The sequence below is a fragment of the Amblyomma maculatum genome, chromosome 4, assembly GCF_055883805.1.
Source record: "Amblyomma maculatum isolate TAMU_Amacu chromosome 4, ASM5588380v1, whole genome shotgun sequence".
NCBI lineage: Eukaryota > Metazoa > Arthropoda > Arachnida > Ixodida > Ixodidae > Amblyomma > Amblyomma maculatum.
In genome coordinates, this window is record NC_139347.1 from 74122819 (window position 1) to 74135043 (window position 12225).

At 46.2% G+C, this 12225-nt stretch overlaps 2 protein-coding genes across 2 annotated transcripts in view; one reads left to right on the top strand and one right to left on the bottom strand.

The window, feature by feature from the left end:
• The window catches only part of CngA (Cyclic nucleotide-gated ion channel subunit A), a 100300-nt gene that overhangs the window by 38113 nt on the left and 49962 nt on the right, over positions 1-12225 (bottom strand). The gene's annotated exons all lie outside the window — the stretch shown is intronic.
• Positions 4533-10197, top strand: LOC146191419 (uncharacterized). Its single transcript, XM_084600324.1, has 4 exons — positions 4533-4554; positions 6265-6328; positions 7238-7489; positions 9870-10197. Exons 1-4 carry the CDS (start codon positions 4533-4535, stop codon positions 10195-10197), a joined length of 666 nt encoding a protein of 221 aa, XP_084456450.1.

Consider the following 12225-nt stretch of genomic DNA (forward strand, 5'->3'; position numbering starts at 1 on the left):
GCGCCAATATAGTTCAACGGAACAGACGCGCGTGCGCTCGTCGATCTCGGAGACTTTTACGTCGACGAAAAACCTTCGCATCGGGCGAGGGAGTGGTCGAAATTCCTCCTCTCTGGACCGTCGGAATTTGGTTTCGCTGCAGCTTCCACGGTGCTTGTGCGGGGTGCACACGACTGTCCAGTGAACAATATGGCAGAGCCCAGACAGCCCAAAAGGCAAAGGCCCAACGACATGGTGTGACGGACGTAGCCAGCGCGAGGCGGTGCGGTACAATGTCGCCATTTCTCGCAAATAACGCCAGCCACGCATCCCAGCATTCCTCGCCCGGAGTAAAGATGACGGCTTGCTGTGCATACAGCGACCACACGCGCGTTTCAAACCCTCTTGCGAAAAAGCTGGTAGAAGGCATTTGAGCGCATCCCTGCGTCTATGATACCAAATGAAGTGACTACAGAGACGTTCACAGGAAAAAAAAAATGCCTGGGATGCAAACCCTCAGCAGTGCGGCTCGGGCAAAGCTGGGAGCGCTTCGCTGCAGTGCGTAGAATGTGCCATGCCCGTTTTAATGCAGTACTCGAGGAGGTGTAACATTGGTATTGTTTCCCTTATCTGCAGTACTTTCAATGGAAGAATACCAGAAACTGCGGAAGCCACTTCACATAGATTTGTGACCGGTACACGCCGGAATCGAAGGCCGTCAATTTGGCGACACGGAATGGCAGTGGCTCAACACTTGGAAATTTGCGAAATCGATGAAATTCCAAAGGAACTGCGGCCGACCAAGAGAGTGATTCTCATGACTGTGTAATTTCTAACTCTTTTGCAACCGTACAGATACTTAAATGATGATTAGATTTCAGTAAAACACGCACGTATACAATCACTAACAATCCTTCCGCAGCCGTTGTCGACGCGGGCTCAGACAGTTGCTGGGCTGGATGTCTCCACGGCAAAGGCGCTCCACAAATAGAGAGATTTAGCTTACCGTGATCTGCGATCCGCCACCGTGACTCTCTACCGCGCGTGGGTCTATCAAACGTGGGACCAATCAGCTCAAGCTGATTGGTCCCGACGCGGTAGGTCTATGTGCCGACATCCAGTATGTGGCGCCATCTATCGGCGTCAAGGGGGGTCTGGGCATGCGCAGTGGAACGCGCGGTTGCGGATCACGGTAGCGGACCGCGGATCACGGTAAGCTAAAACTCTTTAATATTAGAGAGATTTAGCACACCGTGATCCGCGACCGTGATCAGCCACCGCGCGTTTCACTGCGCATGCCCAGATCACTTTGATGCCGATAGATGGCGCCACATACTTGATGCCGGCACATTGACCTGCCGCATCGGAACCAATCAGCCTGTGCGCCCCGCCCACGAGAGGTAGAGGGTCGCAGTGGCGGATCGCGGATCACGGTATGCTAAATCTCTCTATTACGGCTCCGAGACGGATGCCGCATGGGTGGACGCCGCATGCTCGGGCGACGAGGCGGCGGCAGCCGCGGTGAACAATACCCTTCAGTCCATTGCAACTCTCCCCCTCCCCTCTGTTACCTCCTTAGAAGTGGCCGAGGAGGCAGCGATCGCCCTTGCAATTGCCCACACGGAAGCTAGATATATACTAACAGACTCAAAAACTGCACTACTAAATTTCGCACGTGGGCGAATTCATGTTTCTGCTTTTTGCATACTGACCTCGCCCACTGCCAACCCGCCCCGCCAAGTGGAGCTTATCTGGGTGCCTGCGCACTCGGGGAACCCTGGCAACGAGGCCGCCAACAGCTTAGCCCGAGGTCTAATACGCCGGGCACAGGCGGTCCCCACGTCGGAGTTCTCCCGAGAGCGCATGCACACGTTTAAAGAGATGACTCAGGCCTACCGGGTTGAGAGACAGATCTACCCCCCACCTCACTCCTCCCTCAGCAATCACCACCAAACACTATGGCGCCGCCTCCAGACGTGGACCCTCCCATCCCCTTACATTAGGTCCCGTTACCACCCCACTCTCACCGACCCCTCCGGCACCCTTTGCAACTACCCCACTGCCACCCTCACCCACATTCTATTCCAATGCCCGGCGGATCCTCCTCCGCGGGGTCTGGAGCACTTCACCACCTGGGAGGAATGGGAGACCCTGCAACGCTCTGAGGACCCGGTCCGGCAAATGACCGCCACAGACCGAGCTGCCGACGTCATGAAGCGTAGGAACATGAACGTTTGAGTGTAGTGGGCACGACCTGTAGTGGGGCCGTGCGGGGGAACAGGGGCCTGCGTGCCTTGAACTCCTCTGTTAAAATAAATGTTTTTACTACTACTACTACTCCACGGCCGGCTGTAAATGCTTTGTGCCATTTGAACATGCGCAGTAAGCACATAGCATTATTGCCTTCATCACGACAATAAGTTACTGTTACACGTTACTGTTAAGATGCATGGGCTTAGTTATTGCCATATCAACATTCTTCTAAGCGGACGGAAAGAGGAATCCGAAAATCGGTGAAATATATCATGTTAGGCTAGAAGTGATTTCGCAAATGAATGGAACAGCAAGAGTTGCCGGTAAAAGAAGGTTTAGTCTGGCACTTCCTGCATTGCACCTTTTGTATATACTCTACATCTGGGAGGTTGTGATAAGGTTATGAACGAGCGGATTGATGTATATTCTTGCGTGGCGGGAAATGGACCATCTGGAAAGAAGCCGTGATTCCGCTAGCCCACTGCACGAGATACCTTTAAAGACTTAACAGGCGTTTTTGGTAAAAAGGGCGCGCAGTTTTAGAACTCAGGTTTAGCACAGAAAAAAACGGAAGTCATATGTCTTAAAGAAGAGCCCAATGCGATCGCACTACAAAATAGATTTACTTATAGTTAAGGCGCAGAAGTATATTTACATATGTATAAATGATGGTAGAGAAATTGGGAATGTCAGAAATTATTAAGGAAAGCAAGAATAAAACCATCAGCCATAAAGAACCACTGGCACTGGGGTTATAAAAATATGCAGTTTTTCAGGGAAATCTGGAAAGGCGCAGTTGACAGGGCTTGACGTCCTCGAACGCCGCGGTGTGCTCGGAATGTGCCACCAATTTACGCTTGAAATAAAGCAGAGAAAATTCGCTAGACTTGCCTTGGAAACATACGGAAACACAACTAACATAGTAGCTCAAGGTGATATGGGGCGGGCAATGTTCTAATCATGCGTGGCAAAACGTAAGGGACAATATAAGGACGTTTGAGACAAGAGAATTAAACGTGATGAGTGACAAAGATTTTGAGGTAATTATATCGATGTAGTGTCGATACTACATTGAGGAAAAACAATGAACTAATGGCCGATTGCAATATATACAAATTTCAAAGCGAATGAAATGATTATAAATCAACTTTAAACAATATTGGAATAGTCAGAAAATACTCACTGGCAAAAGCAAATACTGACCAAATTGACTTCAGAGTTGTAAAGAAAGGCTAAAGCTGACATTAAGAGGAGAAAATTTTGGCACTTTTTAGACAATGTCTAGGTATAGGGAAGCAATAATATATAATATTGTGTTTGAAAGGGAAGGAAGAAGACCCAAGTCACTAGAATACAAGAAAACGCGTAATCACATGGCAAAATCAGGTAAGCGAACATTAAGAGGATATTTGTAAAATTTTATCTAAGTTGCAGAATGATATGCCGAGCACCGTTTGTTTCGATTCTTTTTATGCCGTCTTCTTTCGTAAGATCGCGAGATAGCGTTTCTCTGCTGTTCTAAGGAACAAGATAAAAAATTACGGAATCAAAAGTGAAAAAAGTAATAATGGGTATAAAAAATGAGTCGAATCGGAAATACATTTTACGCACACTGTATTTCACTTCCGCAGAATATTCTAGAAAACACCCTGGACGTCGTTAGACAAGAAAGATATCGAGTGATCATGCCTTAAACTTGCTTTCATTGTATATATGTTTTTTTTTTTTTTTTTTCCCCTGAGTGCTATCTTTACACTTGGGCCGATTTTCATGAATTCAAGGTTGAAAAATGGCGCCAAAATGCAGGGGTTATGTCTTGAAAGGAGGGTAAAGCAATTGAACAGATGGCGACAATAGAAACATGAGTTATGCCTAAGGTGTTTTATTTCCGACCAAGCTGCGTCCATTGTCCAGTGCCAGTTTTCATACAGTGGGACTCTCCCCCTACCACCACTTATCTTTTTTGTTGGGCGATCTTATCTCTACACTGGTACCGGTCATTCTCTCCTAGCCAGCTTTCCTAGAAGGCACAAAAGCCAAGAAGGGTGCGGAAAGTGAGAGGGCAGGGCCTGCACATCTTTTCCGACAAGTGGCGCCTGGCTGTGCTGTGAACTAGACTTACTTTATATGCTACCAAAATACAGTGCTTGTAACGAAAGGTCTGGGACCACTTTGACAGCGCGTGTGGTAGCAGCAAGCCGCAGGATAGGAAGCCTCCAGTGGTGCGGAATATTTTGACACAACTGCGTTCTACCAAGATGCTGGCGATGCATTGTTTTGCTTGGAGTCTCTTGTTCGCCATGGCGACCACGCCCGTCGCATGTGAGTATTTTTGCTAGCAAATTTTTGAAAACGGTTTGTTAGTTTTTTTTCCATTGTTTTCGTAATTACTCTTTAGAGATTTACATAATATGAAGGTCCGAGTATCTTGGCGCCACGCATTTTCACTCCAGATGCGGAAAAATGTTCAGAGAACTCCTCTGCGCCTTCAGGCACAAGCTTCCCCAAGCGGAGAACGTGCCGTTTCAATTTTAGAATGGCGGCTAATTGGAGAAGCCGATTGCATTGTCTGTTGGGCTTAAAATGCGGGAAACATAAAGATTAGCAACGTGCCGGGGGGACCTTCCTGTAATTTTAGGACACCATGCAGTGTCATGCTAGAGCTTATAACGCAACATCCGACCACGTGGTGGAACCAAACAGGGGCTTTCGTTTGAAGGAGAGCAAATTATAAGCCGGAACGTGGCATCATTGCGGAAACTGAAATTTATAGTGAAAAGGTATTTTGGGGCTGCCGATGGATCATAGAAAACCTTTATTCGTGGCATGCGTACCAATTTCGAATGTCACTTTTTGCCTCTTTCGAAATGTATCTCGCAATAATTTGACTTCACACGATTTTTGAAGATGAAAATGTTGACGGTTTTTCATTACCATGAACAACGTTCTGTCAAAAGATTTTTTGTCTCAGTAGACGAAGCAAAATTCTGACCTTTTCCCAGAGAAACTGCGGAGCCTTTATTATTGTTCTCGACAGACAGCTCGCTGCGGCAAGAGCGCATTAACGTGATGTTGTGGTGTGGCAATCATAAATGCGATGCTATATTTTGCTAAGTGCAACTGTGTATTTGGCATGCTTTTGTGCAAAAGTTGCTTATTTCTGCTAATCTAATGCCAAAAAGACCCGCATTGTTTGTTACTAAGTCAGGCTTGCCGACATTGCATTCGCCCAAGCTTTCCGCACCAAACATTAATACCGCATGGGTGCCGACGTGTACCGGTTGCAGCGACCACTGCACTTGCAAGGAAATTAATGTGCAGTCATTTCAAAGTATAAGCAAATGAAATATTTGTTTGAATACTGTCTCCGTAGTTCTTTCAGTATCCGTTTCATTCGAGAGATTTGGCTGTGTTTAGCGCGTGATAGCCACAGTCGCTAATACGCATTGAAAACCCATATAACTAACTAAAGAGATCTAGCTTGCCACAGGCGTACTAGCGTAGGCGTATGCGGGACTGCTGGGCCCCTCCTGCGCACGCGCATTAACAGGGGTGGGTGCAATCACGACCACTGCGTTTGCATGGGAGGGCTTCGGTAAACCAGTATACGTAAACAATAGTATGTGTCCGGCAAGATAAATCTTACTAATCTCAATCTGGTATTATTGTGCGGTTGGCAAGCTTCGACTCCTTTTTATAGCTCCAACTACTCTCCGCGAATGTTGCCGGCGCCGTTTTTATAGTTACAGGAACCACGTGGTCGACTTCATGCCACTTCACTTTAGAGGCAAATACATCTGAAAGGAAGCTTTTCAGCCAGTGTGGTCCAACGATTCTCATGAAGTCAGGGTTAATCCCACTTTACAAGTGTACATGCTATTCACCCGCGATTTCACACTAAGAGATGAATCACCACATTTTGAGGATCGATCGACGCCATTGTCATCTGGTCAAAGGAGCATCCGCGGCTGCATTCTTAAGTTGTATTCCTCTCTAAAGCTTTGTTCATTCCTCAAACCTGATCCCACAAAGGGACTGTGCCTCGTGGCAGACTTTTATCCAAAGTGGTGGTGACGCCGCAAGATATTTCTCCACGGTAGGCAACGTGATGGTAGGCAGCGACCGCCTAGCAGCCTACAAAGATATACGACGCGCTATCGCTCCTCGTATTTTGTAGCAAGATTTCGAGGCTGAATCAGCGCGCTTGATTGCACTAATAATAGGGGGTAGTGCTTCATTAAAAAATGCGACAATATTCTAGGCCCCGGAAAATGCTATCTGGTTCCTGAAGCACCCGAGTTGCGACCGACGGAAAGAAAATATAGCGAGGAGTACACAGGGCATCTACACCCTAAAAGGGCAGGGGCACTAGCGATAACCTCAAATGCTGTCTCTGCTCGTGGTGGGAGGCGTACATTTCCTTCAAATTACAGCTCCGCTTCCCAGTGATACGTGTTCTGGAGTGCAAGCATAACTCCTCAAATAAAGCTATTGGTGCACAACCGCAAATTCGTGCTGGGCACAAATGCCAGGTAAATGTCGGTGACACGGCAGCGTGACGCCAAGGTACCCGGTCTGACGACATCTTGAGGATTTTTTGCCCTAGCAAGTGTATGTCGTGCGTGCTGTAGTAGAATACGGCATAAAAAGCAGCAGTTGCTATCTATGGGTCACGGTACGCGGCATGTGTATTACTCCGCTGAAAATTAAAAATCAGTCTTGAAATTGAACCATACCAAACAAGCTAGAGGCATTGTAATTTTGGAGCCTATTTTGTGGCATGATACTTAGCTCTTTATTTATCTAACTAGAACAGTGGACAGCTTTCAATCCCAAAGGAATTATGTTTGGCGGTTACTGGAGGCGTCATCTTCGCTCCAGGTCGATACAAAAAAAATTCTCGATAGAAATAGTCCTGCGGTGTTTCGCGAAACAGCATGCTGTCATACTACCTTACTATTGTATTGTTTGGGGGCTTAATGTGATCATTGTGCGATTTCCACAGCCGGTGTTCCTATACCTCACAACGTGACGACAAACTCACACCCACCGCCCCGACGACGATGACTACAAGGTTTGGCGACGGACCTCCGCCGTCCTGGCGACAATTGGGAACCGTGCAGCAAGGTGGACGCCACCGTTCTTCGCCGACGCTCATAAGCTTCGACCCCGGCTGCCGGAAGCGCGTCTTTTGCGAGGCGGCCCGGACCCTCACGTACATCTTCCCCCTGTCCAAGTTTTGGCAAGGACTTGTGAGGTATGTGGGACGCATGTACGTGCGATCAGCGCTTGGAACTGAACCCTTTTCCAGTAGCTCTTGGGGTCACGGGGTAAAGAATATACTATGGTTAGCCGCCCTAGTCTGTCGAGGCTTCCTATCATATTTTTGCAAACATTCTTTTTCACTTGGGCTGTGCCCTAATTCTGAAAGCAGTTAAATGCAGCGATAGCTTCGTCCACGCATGATTCACGCTTGTATGCGTGACACCTTCCGCGCTGTAGTTATCTTTTGATTCTGCAACAAAAGAACGCAGGGGAGCCTGGCCGTGCCTGTTTCCTTGATGCCAGTACAGGCAGGGACCAGGCATGCATTCACTAGGGCCTCTAAACTTATTCTCAGAAGACGTTTGCAGCACTGGGAAAGGCAAGGGGAACTTGGTCCATTCAGTATCACAGGCGCTATAATAGGTAATTGTAATTCTATGTGCCTCTCGCCCTTGCGCACTACAATAGATAATTGGGCTCCTACTGTCCCCGACACCGATTCGGGGGCCGAGAGTCGCCTAGGACTACTACATTTCCCTATTGTAGTGCACATAATCCTGATTGGACCATGTCGCCCCAGCCTTTCATGGGGCTACACACAGCTAGTGAGACGAAGTTTAACATGCTGGCTTCATGCCTACAACGTTTCCAGCAGATCTTAGTACTGATATTCTGAGAAAAGCACGTGCAGTGAACATTTTCGCCTACCATGGTCAGCAAAGAATGCCGCCGAAGGGGCTTCGCGCATGCTCAGGAAGTTATGTCTGTTGGGCGCTTCGATCTTAGTTAAAATAATTAGAGCCGCTACAACCAGCACCAGCACTTTAGCTGTAGAATAATTTGGCATTTCGATGCACTATGGCGTTTCGGCACATGTTGCTATCGAGTCACAAGAGTGCAGGAATACAATAATCAGACCGGTCGGCTGATAGTGTAAATACTTTTTGGTAGTTATATCTGCAAGAATATATGTTGAGAAGCGCGTGCAAAGGTCAGAAGTGTCCTCTGCAGTAATTTACCGCTGTATCTGCATACGATCACGAATAATTATAATTTAATTTCTACTTAATGCTGTTTTGTTTTCATTAACCGTGCAATAGCTCTGGTCTAGTACTCGCGGACAGCTTTGCTTGACCCTGCAGTGGAAGATAGGTAGAAAAGGGAAGGAGACACGCCTTTGTCACCGTGCCGTGGCATACGTATGTTGTTCGGAGTAAGGGTAACGGGGGTGAGGAGGGAGTTGAATGAGGTAGCCCATTATCCCGGCGACGGGAACAAACGCCCACCACCTCCTCTCCTTTGCTCAGGCTTCGCTGCAGAACCACAAAGTTGTGTCCGCTAGACTAGTTCATGCTCAAATCACGTCAGCTTGAAAAAAAAAAAAAAAACGGCGATAGAGCAGATAATACTTATGAACTTATATTTTTTTTGTCGTTCGAGTACTTGAAGCAGGTTGGTTAGAATGTTGCAGTGAATAAACACTACGTGTTAGCAATTATACTGAAGTCTTTTTGTGTGCCTCATGCAGCTTTAACAACAACTAGACGTTAAAATAAAAGAAAATAAAAACTGTAAGGAAATACTTCCAAATTATTCATCGGCCGTAGGCGAACACCACGCAGTAATCCGTGCCAATTCTAGTGTCCAACAGGTCATTTTAAAGAACGCGAACGAATAAATAAATAATAATTATATGTTGCAAATGGGAGAGGCTAGGAAAGAGGACTGGGGAAGTTCAATTTCGTTCTCGGCTTAGTGGTTCGGAGCAGTTTATGTGTGAAGATAAATCACACTTTTTAAAACGATAATCATTGGCTGTGACGCCTGGAGTTCTTTGTCACGTGTTCTTTTCCAGGACCAAGTCTTTATGCGCACTAGCATGGTGAAATGTATCCAAATAACCTAACCGTAAGGAAGAAATACCTTCTTGGCCCAAGGACCACGCAATAAAAGTAACACGCGCTGCCTTAAACCTTTTACATATCAATAGGCACACCAAACTACCACCCTCTTATGTTGCTTGTCCGTCCCTTTAAGATGCATATCCGCTTCCGTGTTTCTATATGCACCATAAGGCATATGTAATATTTGTGCGTTTAATCACAATATAAATTTTGTGCAATCAAAATATGTTTTGCGTACCACTGCATCCATTTCGCATTTTGGCATAAGCAAAATATAAAAATGCTCATACAGCGTTGCCCGGTGCAATTATTCGTCCCGAGTTTTCGTATTGTCCCTAAAGACTAAATTAGTGCATGTAAAGCTACATGCATGATACGACATAAAAGATTTTGTTTTCTTAAACAGTGGTTCTGTTTTCTGTTCTCAGTCCCATTTTTCCTGATGACATTTGATTTTTCTGGCAACAGGGGAAGGCCTGCGCCTGAAAACACTTACTTCGCCGCCTGGTCCAAGGGTCTTCAGGTCCACGACTGCTCTCAGCTCTACCCTGACTGCTCGGATAGTCCTGCCAGGGTGGTGATCCCGGTCATCAACGAGGCTGTGGGGCCTAGGGGCTTCGTGGGATCTTTTCTGGAGCGCTACATGGCGCCAAGGGATGCCGGTTCACCGCGGAAGTCGCTCGTAATGCAAAAGCTGCGCGAAGGTGAACGGCGCAAAGCAGCCGGCATTGAACGGCGCCTAGCAACCGAAAGCCCCCGCTATCAATCTGACGACTTTAGGCTTCGGGGCGCTTAGAACGATACTGTGTTTTCGCCAGGCGTAAAGATGGCAATACTCTGCAAGTCTTGCAAAACCAGATTTCATTTCGCACATGACTGGAGACGACTTCAGACTGTCCAAAGAAGCTCAATAACAGTCGCACACGCACATGTACGGACCGGAAGGGTGCAAACATAATTCTTCAGGAGCCTCACCGCATGTGACTGGAGTCCACTCGAAGCGATAAGTGACAAGAAGCGTTGAGCTGTACCTCTGAGCTTCGGGAAATAAAAACGTCAGCCTATTCCCTTCCCATGATGTTTTGCTTTCTGCTCTTTGATTTACTTCGGCCGAGTTCATCGCCAAACAATGCGGGTTTATATAGCTTGCAGAGCACTAGACATAGTCAGTTTGTTACGTTAACGAATACCGTACACGGATGCGGCAAGGGAGGATGCAGCACTGTCTGAGTGGAGTTTGTAAACCCCATTTCAGAACGTAAGCTAGTCGGAAATATTCTAAACATTTTGCAGGTCACTTCTGGCTGCCATGAAAGTGGATCTACGCGGCGAATGTCAAAACATTTCCTAGTAGGCACTGCGCCGGAAGTAGTTGTCTGGTGCTCCATCACACCGCCACTATGACCGCTAGCCATCTATTTAAAAGCGCTTCAAGCTCATTTTAGGCAGCGTCAAAGTTCCAGAATGCCAAACATCATCACTATTTTTCATCACTGTGGAAATAAGCGGTCATCAGTGTGAGAACATTTCATTGAAAAATGGAACACATAGAAAAAGTTGAAGGTGAAAACCAGCGAAAAGAGGACGCGTTAACAAGGAAGGAGTGTTTGACCATTTCCATGTAGTAAAATTCAGTTGCGTTCCAGCGTCGTCTTTGTGCACTCCTTCCTTTTAATTGTGTCCTCTTTTAACTGGTTTTCACCTTCAACTATGCACCAACTAGCCCAACAAGCTACGCTTCTTGAATTCTACATAGGAAAAGGGTAGAAAAATGTCGCCCAAGTTGGAATCATTCCTACGTTGGGAATGCGAATAAGCCGACTTGAGGGGAGAAACTGCTGCAAACCCAGTATCAACTGGTGGTATAAACAAGTATAAGAACCGGGGAGTAATATCGCAACAATACTAAAAACACTGCTTGTTTTCTTCTGACCGGTCAAAGTGGTGGAGCAAGAACAAATGCTATCCGATTTGGGATTCGATATTAAGGAGCGGTGAGGTAAAGGCGAAATGTGATGTTGCATTGTTGACATCCCAGGCGTATTGCTTCTGTTTTACAGCGGTCATTGAGCGCAGGAACCACTCCGAAAGATGCTTGCTTGGCAAGATTTTTCGTCTAGCTGGCAGATAGCGTCAGCGTCTACATATTTTTTTTCTTGAACGACAGATACAATGGACTTTAGCCTAAAAGTCTCAAAGAGTTTGAACTCCCACAAATTACACTGCATTCCGTGACATTCTCATGGCGTAAACGTTTGACAGTTTCTATTGGCTAGGAACAAAATGTAATAAATGGAGAAAACGAAAAGCACGCCTTCTGTAAAAGAACAGCACATTGGCAAAGTGTAAAAGTTTTCGGAATATGGTGACCATTTTTCATTCCACGTCAACATGGCTGCTTCCTTTTCATAAAGCATAAGGCTGAAATTGTACGACATAAGCGCAAGCATTGAAGGCTCGAAACTAAAAGAATCACCGAATACGCGCTGCTACCAATAAATGTCACTCAAGCAAGGATAGTTTTAGTTTCTAAAACTTTCCTTTTTCCATTGGTATCACACACACAGCTTACCCAATGTGTTTTGTCGAGTTGAAAATTGCAGTAATTTGAGCATGAGAAAAGCATTCAACTTGTTCCTGCCAGGGGTATGCCGTAGCGAGTAGAAAAAAAAATAATATTTCACTTTAAAACATGGGTCCATGCGAAAAATACAGGTTCATATTAGAAACAATAAATGAGCAACTGAAAGGTGGAATTGAGATAACTGTTACCACTAAACTTGACGCGATTATAACACAATAAGAAATGAAAACATATTTAAAC

Bases quoted from the DNA above. Each gene is read 5' to 3' on its own strand.
- LOC146191419 (XM_084600324.1), top strand. From the start codon at position 4,533: ATGGCGACCACGCCCGTCGCAT. The intron at 6,329-7,237 runs GTAGGCAACGTG...CGATTTCCACAG, and splicing joins CCGCAAGATATTTCTCCACG to CCGGTGTTCCTATACCTCAC. The intron at 7,490-9,869 runs GTATGTGGGACG...TTCTGGCAACAG, and splicing joins TTTTGGCAAGGACTTGTGAG to GGGAAGGCCTGCGCCTGAAA.